The sequence below is a fragment of the Chelon labrosus genome, assembly GCF_963514085.1.
Source record: "Chelon labrosus genome assembly, chromosome: 20".
Classification (NCBI taxonomy): Eukaryota; Metazoa; Chordata; class Actinopteri; order Mugiliformes; family Mugilidae; genus Chelon; species Chelon labrosus.
Window position 1 is genome coordinate 10,707,987 of NC_140353.1, and position 15,827 is coordinate 10,723,813.

Below are 15,827 nucleotides of genomic sequence, written 5' to 3' on the forward strand. Positions count from 1 at the left end.
ATCTTCTGGCCACGCAAGCTGCATTCAAGATGACAACAATTCGTTGCAAACTGTTGCATTTCATTAACATTACTGTCGCCACATTACCTTTCCATAACTGTTTCATTTTAAGTTCTGGGATAGCTTTTAATAACACATATATACATATATTTGAAACTATCGATGTGCCTCGACTATCGATGTTTAAATAATATTGACGAACAACTAAAGAGCGGTCTTGAATGCGACTTGGAGAGCGACTGTTTACATCGCGATGGTGACGGCAGGTGAGTTGCTAACAAGCTAATTTATCCTCACAAATCATCATATTTGAGTTGAAAGACTGAGTTTGTGTTTTTAGCTTGAATATTTATGCATATTTAGTGTAAGTATCTGCTTCCTGTTTGCTGTAAACAAGGCAAAGCTAGTGCAGTATTAGCTAACATCGCCCATGCTAAGGAAGTAAACTAGCTAAAATCAGGTGCTAGCCTCATTGATCTACAGTTTTAAACCGATGATAACAGTGATATGACAATATCAGCAGTATATCCAAGTAGGATATGAACAGATGTGAGTGTGCTGTGTTTCAGTGGAGCTGCTGAGCCTCCTGCTGGTGTCAGTGCTGTGGGGCTGCACCAATCCTTTCCTGAAGAGAGGCACAGAGGGGATAGAACATGTGACAAAGACAAACAGGGTCTCACAGATCCTGGCTGAGGTCAAGTTTCTTTTCCTCAACCTCAAGGTAAATGTTAGAGACCACCTTATTAATGCATGTTCTGAATCTGCCATTCATGTAATCCTTTTTAAAATTGCTCCTTCTGCCTTGTGTCTGCTTGTCCAGTACCTGGTCCCATTCCTCCTAAACCAGAGTGGCTCTTTGGTCTACTATTACACACTGTCAACCACAGGTGAGACACAAAATAATCTAAAGGGTGCACTGGGAAATACAGGGGTTCTAATATACCTGACCTTTAGACTGATGAAAATGATGCATGAGGAGCACAGGTGTAGCGGTAGTGGCATTACAGGTGCAGTTCAGTTTCTATGAGGTGTTTGCCATTAAGAAGTGTTTTACCTGCACTAGATGGTGGTCAGAACGAGCCCAGATTAGAGGCGCAGATAGGATTAATGCATTCATTGTTAATGCATCACAGGCACACAACAACACAATCTAATCTTAGCTTCCACCGTCATTGCTAATCATCTAAGCAGTTAGATCAGCTCAGATTTCTGCAGGGTAGAATTACCGTTTTTATCAATGGAGTCTGGTGAGTGTGAGACAGTTTCCAGAGGTAAAGCTGCAATAACACGCACAATAGTCCTTTTTTTTACAATGGCTGCGTCCCAGTTAAGGGAAATCCTGCAACTGTAAATGCTAGATCTTTGTCATGGTTCACACAGAAGGCAATTCAGACATCATTTATGTTATTTTTTCTGCTGTGACAAATCAAAATGTCAAAAAAACGTTTGATTCTGGAGGCTAAATATAATGTTGCCATCATCAGTGTTCTTGATTATTAAGCATCCCAATGGGAGAAAGTCAGGAAAGAAAGGAAAAGACTTCTAAACCAATATTTTTAACAATAGCTCTGTTCTTCTCAAGCGTCTGAGTACGAAATGGCAGCGTGACAGTGAGCCGGCATGCGCAATATGCTGCATGGAACTCGGTCATTATCCGTTTAATGATTTTACACCTGTGTTAAAAGGCCAGTGGAAGGAAACAGCTCAGGCTTAGGCCGTGTTTTATCACACAAACACTCGAATCCCGGAATAATCTGCAGATTATTTTTTCGATCTTGAAAATGCCATAAAACAGTACAAAGAATGCCAGTCACGATTCTCTGGGGACCAGGTTGACCTTTTTGAAATTGCTTTTTCGTTCAAGCCGAAACCCAGTGATATTAAATTGTGTTAGACAAAGGGGAAGCAGCAAATGTTAATGTTTCAGAATCATCCAGATGCTTCGGATTTTTGCTTGAGAAATGATTTTTGTAATTAACCAATCAATTAACCTCTCGTGGTTGAAGGAGGGGCGCCCAGTAAACTGAGGCTGTAGTCCTCAATGCAGTGATGCAAGTCTGATTCCTTCTTGCTCCCTTTGCTGAACGTTATCCTCCATCTTAATCAAGTTACCTCCTGTCTTTCTCCACCGTAACATTAATGAGAAAATGATGTGGAAGGCGCTTTAACCTGTCAAATTATTGAACCACAATTTGTTACCGTTCTCCAGAGTTATCCCTTGCTGTTCCTGTGGCCAACTCTCTCACCTTCCTTTGCACTCTGCTCACTGGCAAGTTACTGGGCGAAGAGTTTGGAGGCAAACGTAAGTCGCTCACGCTGCCCATAAGGACAGATCTAGCCCCTGGGAGTCTGCAGTGCTCTCGGGGGACTGATCCACTATATTGGTTAACCTTCTTTTTTTTTTTTTTTCTTTCATTCTCTCCAGAGGCCATCGTGGGGATGTTCCTCACCATGGCCGGCATCACTCTCTGCGTTATAAGCTCCATTCATGACACAGACACAGAGAAACCAAACACAGTATGATCCAGCCTGTGCACAAATGGAGATTGAGATTAAACCAGATTCTGTGTAGCAGTTACTGGACCCGGACTGAAGAGGGGGGCAATTTAGATTCAGGCTGCACCTCCTCAGAGCGACGTGGGAGGATTGTGCTTAAATGAACTCCGCTCGAGATTCAAAAGACCTGGTCAGAAACTCTGAACACCGAGTTAAAGAGGAGGAGGAGGAGGAGAAGGAGGAGAGTTCATGTAGGGTTCACCCCAGAGCTAGACCAGATTTATGGTTCCCCATAGAAATCGCCGCTTGTTAAGTTTAAGCGCTCTGCGGCCCCCGCCATGTGACTGGCATCTGCAGGGACGCTACGGAGACCACATACAAATAAGACGGGGGGTTTGAAATGGACCAACACGCCTGAATGAGCTGCACAGAAACACAGTCATATATATATTCTTATCGTCACAGTATTTAATCGATACAAGACACTGTATAGAAGACTGTTCCACGGTCATCGCTAATATTTTCTTAATAAAGTGTTGGCAACATCACTCTTCGTCTGTTATCTTCACATACAACTAGGTGTAACGTTTCCCCCCAACATATGCTTCCCTACGTATGGGATAAAATGCAGCATTGAACATTTACAGACAGTGTGACCACAATATCATAAACAGCTTTGAGCGTCTGGTTGTTAACAGGCTTGAGTCATGTGAGTTTGAGGTGTGCACCACCCACAGATGTTCCTACTAAAAGTCTAAACTCTAAGCTACTTGGATGAGCGGTGAAACATCTTGATTCTGAATCGACTGGTCGTTTTTTTGGGGACAGGTTTACGGCACAGTGCTGGAGTTTATGAAGCTGTGTCCATTTGTGACCCAGACTCTTTCTAAAAGGAAAAACTAAAACGAATGAATGATGTTACTTGGCTCATTACGACAGATAAAGTACTAGCAGTTTAATCAGTCATTCGCTCCTCTCTCACTCACACCCCGGTACTTCCTGTCTCTCTACGCTAATAACTATCGAATAAAGGCAGGAAGTAGACATTCATTTAGCCGCACTGTGGAAGCAGCAGTCGCTCGGTTGTCGGCCGTTACGACGCTGTGACGTCCTGATGGTGGTGGTTCTGTTCTGCTGTAGCCGACGGGGCGTCCTGTGGCCTCTCCTGTCGCGGCAAGATAATAAAATCGGCATTAAAAACGAACCAAAAGATGACTTCAGTAGCATCGGTTATGGCGGCGCCAGTAAAAAAAAAAAAAACGTCATGGTAAATCTTGCCTTTTCTTCCCCGTTCATTCCCTGAGAGGCGGACGACGAAGGCCTCGACTTGGAAGACGTCGCCTCCAGCTCAGGCTCCTTTTGAAACACAAAGATGTGTAAGTGCTTTGTGTTCGTGGGCTTATTGTTTGCTTTTGTGTGGGTGTACGTACCAGTATTTTGTCGGCTGTGGCCTCCTGTTCAGACGGTGGTTGATTTTATAAAACACACACAGAAAAAAGACATGAATTATTATTATTATTTTTACTGTCTAGATGTAAAAACCCACTCAAACGTACTCTACCTGCTCTCCGTTGAACTGGTGTGGGTGTTCTTTGTCGTTGTGCTGCTCACTCTTTATGATTTGTGCTTGACTCTTGAGGACGAAACAGACAGATTTTTAAACAAATGCAGTATACACACCGTTGTTTTTTAGGAATTTACACAGTACAATGTCTTTTTGTTGGTTTTCTTGGCTGGTGATACGATTAAATTCACATCATCCGTCACATTTTACTGAATAAGAAGTTTTCCTGTGCGCTGTTTGGCATTTAACTAATAATTGTGTCTTTTTCTTGGACTCCCAACTTTCCTCTGAGCTTCATGTCACCTTTATGTAACCAGGTCTGTCCCGCTGAGAGCAAAGATCTCTTTTACGAGGGCGACCTAGTCATTATCACGCTGAAAATGTCATGAAAACGTAACATAGAAATGCTCAGGTTAAACATTTGCACACGGACAAACGGGACTCCACATAGCCAGAGCAGAAAACCTTAAAGCTATCTTTCTTAATTCAGTTCGTACCTTAAGAACCAAGTGTTTGGCTAATTAAAACACAACCCATATAGTTTATTCTGGGCAGTTTTACCATCACCATTTTATCGTAGGTCATTGTATGGTCAAAGGCAGAGTCTTGTACTTAATTAAAACCACCGATCACTGTGTAGAAATGCTCTGTTGCAAGTTAAAGTCTCTGTCTCTGCCGTTAACTCAGCCGTTTGTTCAAACAGTGGAGGGGTTTGGATTACAGTTACAAGTGGATTACAATTTGTTGATTACGTTTGGTATCATTAAACCAAATCTGCACATTAATCAATAACATAACTCATCTAAATTAAGGCATCTCTGTCCACAACTTGCTCTCGCTTCTAACCATACTTGAAATCTAGAAATAATTTAATATGTCAGTCAGTGCATGTTAACGTACACTGCAGTATGCATAGAACTTTTGTACAAGCGTCTGTAAATTTACTACATTGATTTTAGGAGAACCAGTGGCTGTGGGAGCAGCTGGGCCCGAGTGTGTGTCTCCATTTAATTAATTTTCTTTCAATCAAATTGAATTTCAACAACATAATATGTCTCAGTGTCTGCTCATTATGTAGTCATTTCCCTCACACTAGACTTGAGAGATAATGGATGTCGTCTTTTTTTTTTTTTATAAGAAAGCTGGGGGTGATAAACGCTGCCTACCTGCTGCGTGCCGTGCAGAGGATCCTCTGTGTCCTTCACTTCCTCGTCCTCCACTATTTCTGCAACTCTCTTTAAACGGAAACAGAGAATCACGTCCACGTTTTATGTATAGCGTGTACGTTTGCGGTTGAGGGGGTATTATATTTAATTATGAGACCAAAGTGACGCAGAGGTGAGTGACTGTAACCTGATCAACAGGAAGCTCTGTAGCTGTATTTTCATCCTCCTGCACCTCCTCTGCTCCTCGAACCTCCTCTCTCCTTTTCCTTGCTGCCCTTTTAAACACGCTGGGTTGACCTGTCATGAAAAAAAATAATAAGATGCTGATAATTAACTTAAAAAAGAAATATATTAAGTTGCGTAAACAGTTGATGGGATCCCTAACCAGATCCGTTGCCTAGCGGCGCTCTCGTTTGCATCCGGTTCTTTCGGACCTTCACCGGCCTGGCGAAGAACACGGAGGCCTCCTCTGCTCCCTCCCTCCTGCTCCTCTGCTTCGAGGCTTGCGGGGCTGCAGCTTCATCTCCGGTCGACTTCACCCTCCGACCGTCTGACTGAAATTCACCGTTGACAGCTGAATAAGCGCACAACGTACAGACTAAACAGCCTTCGGCTCTCTTCTGAAGGTTTGACACGCAACAATCAGTCCCAACGTAGCAGCATGGAGTGTGAAGACAAGACAGTGGGGTTATTTTTTACCTCTGGGGAGTCGAGCAGAGCTGAGTCACTGTACTGGTCTTCGGGACCGCTACCTGCCTTCCTGTTCTAAGGCGAAAAAACACAAAAGGTGCATGTTTGTGTTTTTCAGTTGCTTTTTTCTGACAGCTGTCCTTCAGTCCTGACTTGTGCGATGCCTGCGTTTATTTGATGAGTGACTGAGGGTAGAGAGTGGAATATTTACCTCAGCTCTCCTCAGCAGCCTCCTGTTTCCAGGGTAATATCTACAAATCAAAAGAAACTGCTCTGTCATGTTGAAAAAGTGGAAGATATATTTGCACATTATTATTATTATTATATATCACTTATTTTTTGAATGCAGGACACGTCATTACATGCACGCAGAGGACTTCGGCTCTGCAGAACAATACCTCTCTGCGGCTTTTGAAACCAGCAGCTCCACATATGGAAGTTTCTTGAACCTCTCGGTTCCCACGGCAACGTAGCAGTGGCCAGTCTCCAGCTCCCCAGCTGAGGACACAGTCAGTCCTTCCAAAGAGCACAGCCTGAAAAGGGATATTTACTAGATCTCTATCTCTATGTTTGTCTTCCGCAGAGTGTGTGTGTGTGGGCGTGTGTGTGAGGGTGTGAGGGTGTGAGAGTCGCTGACCTGCGCACTGCCCCGGTCCGTAAGCTGACCTTCTCTGTGATCAGACTCAGGATCTGCTCCAGGTCCTGCTGCATGCTCCGAGGAATGATGAATCGGAATGGCGGACACAGGAGGTCTCCATTACGGAAAACACTGAGGAGACATTTGCATTTTTAAAAAGCCCATAGTTCTGGTTTTAGGTTTTAGAAGTCTGGGCATTGTATTTAACTACACCAAATATTATGGAAAACCTTTCAATTATTGTTGTTGACATATTTCTTCTCCAACGTGTCAGGAGGCCAGGGAGTTAAAGTAGTAGTCAGTAGAATCTATTCTCGCTGGATCAAGAATGTGCTGTTTTCTCACGCTGTGTTCACACTACCAGTGATAAAAGTTACAAAGGCTTGGCCGGCCACACTGTTCTGGAGTCGCTGTAAAAGTGTTTCCCAAGAACTCGCTGACATCGCTCGGTGTCTCCGTCCCTTAAAAAAAATTAACTGGTTTTGACTGATGCATCGCGGTGCGGAAACCACCTCAACGACAGGTGTCAGGCCTCAAGCTCTCTGTTGTCGTGCTAAAGTAGATATCCCTGAAAGGAAGTGTGTCGCCACGCTTTAGGGATTATAAAGCAGCCCATGGCTTATCTAACAAAATAAATGCCTTTATTTCCCTGCATTTCCCTCGTTATCGCACTGAAATCAGAATGTACACCGATCAGGCATAACATTATGACCTAATGTCATGCAGATCTTCCTTCCTGGTGCCTCCAACCAGTTCTGACTCGTCAGAGAATGGGCCTTCTGAGGGATGTTGTTAGTGGGGGCCTTTGGGTCCTATGGGTCGAGGGGAGGGGCCTCTTTGGATCAGGCTTGTTCCAGTGCATCCCACAGATACTTGATCAGTTTGGGATCTAGGGTATTTGGAGGCCAGGTCAACACCTTGTGATGTTCTTCATGTTTTTATGTGTGTGTGTGCCTGTGCATCCTCCTGGGGATGTCTGCTCTCATCAAGGAGTGTCATTGCTATGGGGTGGGGGTGCCTGTCTCTAATAATTGCGTGTGTTTCTGTTGCAGCTTGTCCAACTCACTGTATAATGCAGGGTGCGGGTATAAACTTCCTCCATTTGGCTGACACGTTTGGCCTCTGGATAACTTTAGCCTGAAGGGGAACATTCAGGAAATCAGATTAATCACAGCTTCCACAGAACACCGCAATGCCGTCATTTTCTCGTCAATATATATTTGAAAAAACAAAACAAAAAGCCTCGTCAGATTTACGTCATTCCCGTTCTGCACATCGATTACACCCCACCTCCGTCGCTAATCCCCAACACGTAATGACTGACTAACTATTCCGCTCATGTCAGCTCCGGCGCTGCAGCCATGGAAACTAATGTCACTCCCAGACTCCTCCGATGGCACATTTGCGCGCCCGCGTCTGATCTTGAGGGCCTCTCTCTCGAAGCCCTCTCGCCCGGCGCTGCTGCTGCTCCTGCTCCATATTGATGAAATCTGGAGCCAATATCCGCGTCTGCCTCTGATAAAAGTGACCGGGGCAGAATCGGCCGAGCCAGATAATCTCCCCCTTATTGTTTTTTGGCTTTGAAGTGGCGGACATTTAATTAATTTACAGCGTGTCTGTGTGGAGAAGGAGGGAGTGTGTGTGTGATCATGGGCGGTAGGCCTGCCCGGACATGCACGTAGCCCTGATAACACTGTGTGGAAGCTCTTTGTTTCGCCCGCACGATCAAACACACTTCCTACATTACTCCACAGCAACCACAACACGGGCATGTGAGACTTTAAAAACCGAATACTTTAAAAGTGTGCTTTCCAAGTGGCAGACACCCAAGGCACACACACACTATTACTGTCCTCTGGGGAAAGCAACGCTGACTGTGAGCACACGTCATTCCCGCCGGCTTGTCAGAATACCAAGCAGGTGAGTGGCTTTGAAATCAGTTTGAGTGTTAACAGAGCTACATTGTGCATAATCATATTATCGCACACGACAAAAAGCCCTGCGTGCCTTTCTGTTTACAGCTAAGGATCGGGGGAGTTCTGGTGTGATTCAAAAATAATTATAATTGAAAGTCATGTTTGACGTTCCAATTTACTTGATGTGAGCAGCGTGCAACCTGCTCGGTGGTGCATTCCTCCCGGTTAGACCGGGATTAATGAGTGTTAGGAAATGGAAGCTGGCCGCTTTAGAAAATAATATCCTACCTGGGCTTCTTCGCGGGCAGCGGGCTGCTTTTTTGTCCCTGCGTTGACGTAACTGCACGGAAAAAGATCTAGTTTTAAAGACAGGAAACATACTATTACGTAGTATTGTAGGTAAAGCTAATGAGTTTCGTACTCACTCAAGTTTCTTGAACCTCTCAAAGCCAGCGGCGACGTATTGAGCCCCCGTCCGGAGATCGTGGAGGTCCGTGACCTTGTGGCCCTGCCTGGGTGTGTACAGGCTCCTCACGGCGAGAGGGGCTCCGATGCTCTGGGTCACCTCGTTGAGAAAGGCCTCCATAGTGGCCACCTGACGCTGGTTGACCACGAACCTCCTCCCAGTGTAGAAGGGGTCCCCATTCCTGTACACCACCACGCTCTTCACGGGAGGCAGGAGGCACGTAGCTGCGGCGCTGGCAGCCATCTCTGAGCCGGCCCCGTTGCTGTCCACACACATAAAATTTAAAAACAAAACAAAAAAGTGTTTCTGAGTCCACGTAATTCTCTCCGCTCACTTGAGTTGCATTACGCCACATACACACACACACACATTCTTCTGGTCAACGGCCACACAGTAACACAAACACACAAACGCTCAGCAGCCACTCACAAGCCCCGGTGCAGGATGAAGGAGGGAAAGTGCAGGGAAGCCAAAGGTGAAAAATCTGTCTCCTCTGTTGTTGTGGTCTGCCTGGACTCCCACTCACCACGTTCTGTTGCTCTCTATCCCCCTCACACACACACACACACACACACATACATACAAACACTACTCCACTGACGGCGGTGAGTATTTCCTGGTTGCTATGGCAGCGTGGCCGGCAATGACTGGCTTTGTGGGCCAAACCATCGACAGAAACCACAACAAAAGGGACGGACGGGGGGGGGGGGGGGGGGGGGGGAATGGGTGGGTGTCTATGTTGGAAGCTGAATCAATAAGATAACCTCTGCACTCAGTTTTTGGGATTTCCCCCCCACAAATAAATAAAATGACCGCTGTCAAATATATCACGTGTATCAGCAAGACCAAGGGAAACAATCAGCTGGTGCCAGGGCTGTTATTAAAAACCCTGAGTAGGAATCCATTTAAACATCAAACAGAAACTTAATTTCTTTCTGTGGTTGTTCTGAGGATATTAATACCAAGAGACACGGGAGACTGTCACTCTCATGTGATGAGCGACTGCTCGTTCATTGTAATCCAAGTAGGAAATCTGATCCATTTGATCTATAGCAGGAATCATTACTTCATTACTTTTCATGTTTTTTTTAAATCATTGTGTACGCAGTGAACGCGTAATTGAGATAAAGTACTTGTTGCCACATGGAAACGCCATGCAACAGAGGGCTAAAGTCAAAGATCCTCCCTCGACATCTGCTGAACAAACCTTCCCTCCTGCCCAACTACCAACGTGAGAAAAAAACGACAATATATTGTAGAAAAATAAGATTTATTCATTTTTCACAGTAACATACAAAGTTTACAGGTTCATAACGGCACATATTATAAAACACGATAAATACTCTTTGAAAGCGATTGATTTCACGTGTGATTACATGCACTCATATCACAAACAGATACAAGTTTAGTTGAGTTCAGTCCGTCGATCACATTATTAAGTCCAGCTTGTAATACTTGTCTTGTCGTCAGGATACACTCAGCCTGTTCTTCAGTGATAAGTACTGTAGAGGAGAAGAAAGACGGGGAATAAAATCATTAAAGGTATGTTTTTGTATGCTGCAAAGCTATTCCCAGTGATCATACACTTGTGTAAACACATTCTGCATGCATAGAAAAGATATACGTAATATAGTTGAAGACATGATTATATATATACTATATATATATATGCATACATGTTTCAATATAATTAAAGCATAGTTAATATGTTTTTTGTTACGTTAGGTGATTTGTGCACAAAAGTATTTCCTGCTTCCTCTCTATTCAGTTGCACATTTCTTCATGGAAGCAACGATATTGGTCTCATGAGAAAAAACAATTGCGTTAGAGATAAATCAAAGGATCTGAAAACAGAACACAGCGTGGGGGACAAAGGAGAAGACACCTTAAACTTGCCGTCTCTTGATTTACGCACTTAATACACAGTCGAAGGGTGGAGGAGGAAACAGGCTCAAGTAAAAGTTCAGGACCTGTTGAGATGCCATTAATAAGTATCACCTGACACCTACGGCAAATACACTGCACGTAGCATTTGTTGGAGTTGAAGAAGCTGCTTTTTCGACTTACTGTAGGAGCTATTTTTGGAAATTGACTTTGTCCTGCAGGAGAAGCAACCTTATTACAGCAGGGGACTGTCACTGCTGAATAGATGTAGGGATGCTACTTCTCTTTCTTTCTTTATCTTACCTTTTTCCTGCTGTCAATGGCCTGCTGGAGCCAGACTAGCTCCATGGTCAGGGTGTTTCTATGGAGACGCAGGGCCTGTGGGGTACGGGGCACGTCCCGGGCCGAGCAGTACTGCCGAGGACCTGAAGGAGGGATTGCAAATTATAAATGACAGGACTGACTTGCACACGTATAAAAATAGCACCTGTTTCACGTGCGGCTCTCGCCTTTGTTAGAGTGACTGTAGTTGACGTCTAACTCCAGACTGCTCCAGATGATGGAGGACTCCTCTGTGCTCTCCATCACCCCTCCGTCTTTAATCCCCACGCCGCTCCGCCTCTGCCCCTCTCTGTTCACTCTGGCTGAGCTGCTGAGGAGAGAGGCTTGTGGATCATCTTTCTCTGCTTCTGTCTTCTCAGACAGGACACGGTTGTCTCCTCTCTCCTCTGATGAGGCTGCTGGGCTGTGGGTGCTGACACTGACACCTGGTCCCGGATCTGAGGCCTTGCTTGCAGAGCTGTAGAGTCGCTGATACGGATCGTCCTGTTAAAACATGGAATACAGACATGAGGAAGTGTTAATATGTTTATTAAACCACGCTGCCACAGCAGTAATCGTTGCTTACAGTGTCTGTGAAGTGGGGATAGGGGATGACAGAGTCCATCCATTTCAAATGTGTCAAGCCTCCATCGATCTCTTTCACGATCTCCTCAAAGTCCTCTCGCGCACGGAGGACTTCCTTCCTCACCAAGTATCCGCGTGCGCGTGCCTGGAAAAGAATGAATAGTAGCTATGGAAACGGTACGCTTTAGCTGCGTCGACGCTAACAACAGTAGCCGACGTTAGCTTTTCAGAGTTAGCAAGAGTAGCTAAACTGGTAAAAAAAAAACAAATAGCTGCAGGCTACTGGAGATATAAAGAACCGACTCGCTGCTTTGTGGGCTGAAAGTGCGACGAGTGGACACGAGTATCACCTGAAAATGTGTAAACGTCTTCTCCCATTTGCTTCTGTCCATTGCTATGGTAACGTGACAGCGGCGCTTCCTTCCACGGAGAGCGGGCTTTGCGCTCAAACGTTTTATTTACTTCCGGTCTTGTGTCAGAATCGGTTTGCTCGTCGGAATAGATTCCCCCACGTGGTCCGCCCCCAGACAACAGCGCGCCGTTCAAGATTATGAAATTGTGAAAATGACATTGAATCGACTAAACACGCTTTGAGGCAGATTTTAATTTTAGTATAATGTTTCTGCTTTGATATGGAGTGACATTTGGTCTTATTTGGCGTAAATGTGACGTGATTTTATAATCTAAATAGCCTATTTTTATTGATTCACATATATAATATATATAGTTGACAATATTCTTTATATCAGAGACAACACATTCTGAAGGCTGGCATCGTTACTATCAGAATATGTTCCCTCAGTCTAAATCTGTACTTTATAACAGGGGAAACACATTCGCACGGCTGTAAATTTGACTGAGTCTACATCAAAAAACGTTTTATTCAGTCTTGAATAGATTAGATGAGTTTTTGAATGTCAGATGTCATTGTGCTGCTCAAGCTTCTTGAGTTTTATCAAGTCTTTAACATTAGAAACTTCCTCAGTATTAGAGTTCTGGGTGCATTGTAGTTAGAATGTGTTTCCCTGTTATAATAACTTTAATAACATTAGTTATAAGGCAAAAAAAACCACTTATATGCATGGTGTTTAGTTATAATACATTTAATTATATAAAAGATACTCCAGCAATCTCTAATTCCGACAATTTTGGTCTCTGTGGCTCTCCGTACTGCCTCCGCATGGTACGAGCAAAACATTTCGTGGGCGAGCCTTGCTGTGAACGCGCGTCCACCTTCCCAACGAGCAAACCGAACCTCACGCAAGACCGGCGCCTTAAAAAATAAAAGCACGCCGTTTTGAAAAACAACAGTATGAGTGTACGTTTCCCCCTCTCACGTTGACGTATCATCGTACAGTTACTATTTAGTTAAATATACAAGCAAACTCAAAGTGTATGCGGTTCGGTGAAATAGTTGTTATGAAAGCGGTGTTGTGTTTTGAAAAACACGCTACCGGAAGTGACCCCGCGGTTGTGTTCAGTAACAGTTTGCAATGAAGCCGCACGTCACATGGCACTTTTTCCGTAAAGTTTCTCGCCGAAGCTAATTAAAATGAGCGGCGGGTCAAATCAGAGGACGTTGTTCCAGACGTGGGGAGCCTCCGCTCCCCAAAACAAAGTTGTTCAGCCGAAGAAAGATGCCAAAAAGGCCGCTGGACGGAGCAGACCAGCCCCGGACAGCACTGCTCAGGTAGCAACAACACATCCTCCTCGAAACTCTCTGTGGAGTGAAACTGGTCAGAGGACGTCCACATGCACATCAGACAACCCATTGAGGACAGAGGACACCACCCCTGCTTATGAAGATGAAGATGAAGACGACGACCTCATGGTGGTTGCTGTCTATGAAGCTGAGAGGAGCCTACAACTTGGTAATGCTAACTGTTTTCAAGATGACAACCCTGTAGGAGCGGATAACACCCCCCTCCCTCCAACCCCAGCATATGGGAAGACATATCCAGACTTCCCTGGCTTTGACAGCTCCTCAGCTAGAGTATGGATCTACCCCACTAACTACCCCATAAGGGAGTACCAGCTGAAGATATCAGAGGCTGCACTGTTTCAGAACACGCTGGTGTGTCTTCCCACTGGTCTGGGGAAGACCTTCATAGCCTCTGTGGTCATGTACAACTTCTACCGCTGGTATCCATCGGGGAAGATTGTGTTCATGGCCCCCACTAAACCTCTGGTGGCCCAACAGATCGAGGCCTGTTATAAAGTGATGGGGATCCCACAGGCCCACATGGCTGAGCTGACAGGTAACATGATCACGACACACACAAAAAAGCCATAACACTCCTCTGTGTTAGCCGCCGTTAACCAGTCCGCCTCTAACGATCGACAGGAAGCACAGCGGCAAAGCAGAGGCAAGAGGTGTGGAAGTCCAAGCGCGTCTTCTTCCTCACGCCTCAGGTGATGGTGAACGATCTGTCCAGAGACACCTGCCCGGCCCATCAGATCAAGTGTGTGGTGATCGATGAAGCCCACAAAGCTCTGGGCAACCACGCCTACTGTCAGGTACGCCACACGGCTTAGGGTTCGGTTCAGATTATTGCTTATACATCACCAGTCAAGTGAATAACACTTCATCCGTGGGTGGGATATATTAGGCAGCAAGTGAATATTTTGTCCTCAAAGTTGGAGGCAGGGGAAAGAGGTAAGTTTGAAGATTTGAACGACTTTGAAAATGGTTGTTTGCTAGACGACTGGGTCCAAAACAGCAGGTCTCACTGTCGGTGGATTGTCCATGGAAGGAAAAGTGATGAACCAGAGACAAGTTAATGAGCAGCCAAGGTTCACTGATTCACGTGGGGATCAAAAGCTGGCACGTGTCGCTGTCGCTCAAATTGATGAAAAAGTTATCGCTCGTTCTGAAGGAAAGGTGTCTGAACACACAGTGCATCACACTTGTTTTCTTACTGGGGCTGCGTAGCCGCCTGTCCGCTGCCGCAAAAAGCCTACAGTGTGCGCATTTGCATCATGTCTGGTCCACGGAGCAATGGAAAAAGGCAGCCTGGTCTGATGGATCAAGTTTTCTTTTTACATTCTTTCGGGGCGCGAGGATGCAAGGGACGCTCCTTTTCCGTTGCCATGGGGTTGTGCTTGGTCTGCAACAATGTCTGAGGCGGTGATACTTGTAACCTCCACATAAATGCCAGGGCCTAGGTTTCCAGGAGAACATTACAACCTAACGAGATCATTAATGCCATTCGCTTCACTTGGTGGTTTTAATGTTGTGGCTGATTGGTGTAGGCAGTATATAATAATTTCTCAGGGAGGTAATTTTTTTTGAATTTCCCCAAATTAATATGTGATTTATATCCACATTATGATTTCAGTACACCACAATAAAGACCTTAGTTTCTTTTCTTTTGCAGGGATTTGCATTCACTCATTCATTTGCATTCTAACACTTTTATTTATCCAAACATAGTGCCGACAATGTCTTATTCTCACTCTCCTCTCTCATGCTCAGGTGATCAGACAGCTCGGCAGCCAGTCTCTGCAGTTCCGCATCCTGGCTCTTAGTGCCACGCCAGGAGGAGATGCAAAGGTGACACCGATACATTTTCTGCACGTAAACCGTTTTTCTTGTTCGTTTCAAATATTCTGACCTGCAAATAACCCCCCGCTCCTCCCTCCTCCCCCCCACCACCTCATCTCACTTTATCCCCGCAGTCGGTGCAGTCTGTGATCTCCAATTTGCTCATCTCCCACATCGAGCTGCGTTCGGAGGAGAGCCCGGACATCCAGGCTCATTCCCACCAGCGCAACGTGGAGAAAGTGGTGGTTCGTCTGGGTGAGGTCCTTTCAGCTTACCAGGCACGCTACCTGGAGGTAGGCGCATGCACCCTTCAATTTTAGTTATTTTTTTTATGTTTGAAGTGACAACCAGCAGTGAGGAGATGCAGAAAAATGTACGCATACAATAGGGCCCTTTTTAATCCCACAGCCACTATATTATATTTATATTTTTTTACAGATTTGTCTTAATTAGTCAAACCCCACAGTCAGTCACATCTTTATACTGATTTTCTAGCACTTCAGATGTTTGTCTTGTTTTATTTATATGCATCTTTCTGTATATTATTTCTGGTTCTTT

The 15,827-nt window shown here is 45.0% G+C and overlaps 4 protein-coding genes across 4 annotated transcripts in view; 2 read left to right on the plus strand and 2 right to left on the minus strand.

Annotated features, from left to right (window-relative positions):
• The first annotated feature begins 239 nt into the window (after positions 1-239).
• tmem234 (transmembrane protein 234) lies at positions 240-3,044 on the plus strand. The gene is made up of 5 exons (XM_084569755.1): positions 240-266; positions 570-721; positions 821-887; positions 2,210-2,302; positions 2,426-3,044. Exons 1-5 carry the CDS (start codon positions 254-256, stop codon positions 2,521-2,523), a joined length of 423 nt encoding a protein of 140 aa, XP_084425881.1. The 5' UTR covers positions 240-253; the 3' UTR covers positions 2,524-3,044.
• Positions 3,045-3,165: 121 nt separating this feature from the next.
• Positions 3,166-9,228, minus strand: dcdc2b (doublecortin domain containing 2B). Its single transcript, XM_084568514.1, has 13 exons — positions 8,895-9,228; positions 8,758-8,809; positions 7,620-7,690; positions 6,554-6,685; positions 6,315-6,449; positions 6,128-6,167; positions 5,926-5,991; positions 5,612-5,780; positions 5,414-5,523; positions 5,227-5,295; positions 4,058-4,129; positions 3,753-3,852; positions 3,166-3,711 (listed from the first exon to the last, which is right to left on the minus strand). The coding sequence occupies exons 1-13, from the start codon at positions 9,209-9,211 to the stop codon at positions 3,590-3,592; spliced, it is 1,455 nt and encodes a 484-aa protein (XP_084424640.1). The 5' UTR covers positions 9,212-9,228; the 3' UTR covers positions 3,166-3,589.
• Positions 9,229-10,202: 974 nt separating this feature from the next.
• On the minus strand, positions 10,203-12,124 carry iqcc (IQ motif containing C). Its single transcript, XM_084569467.1, has 5 exons — positions 12,076-12,124; positions 11,727-11,870; positions 11,329-11,644; positions 11,123-11,244; positions 10,203-10,437 (listed from the first exon to the last, which is right to left on the minus strand). The coding sequence occupies exons 1-5, from the start codon at positions 12,115-12,117 to the stop codon at positions 10,402-10,404; spliced, it is 660 nt and encodes a 219-aa protein (XP_084425593.1). The 5' UTR covers positions 12,118-12,124; the 3' UTR covers positions 10,203-10,401.
• A 1,153-nt stretch (positions 12,125-13,277) lies between these two features.
• fancm (FA complementation group M) overlaps positions 13,278-15,827 on the plus strand; it is a gene marked incomplete at its 5' end in the record, with an annotated part of 38,870 nt that continues 36,320 nt past the window's right edge. The window contains 4 exons of the mRNA XM_084569137.1: positions 13,278-13,983; positions 14,070-14,242; positions 15,201-15,278; positions 15,404-15,562. Coding sequence (XP_084425263.1) covers positions 13,278-13,983; positions 14,070-14,242; positions 15,201-15,278; positions 15,404-15,562 — 1,116 coding nt within the window. The remainder of the gene's footprint in view (positions 13,984-14,069; positions 14,243-15,200; positions 15,279-15,403; positions 15,563-15,827) is intronic.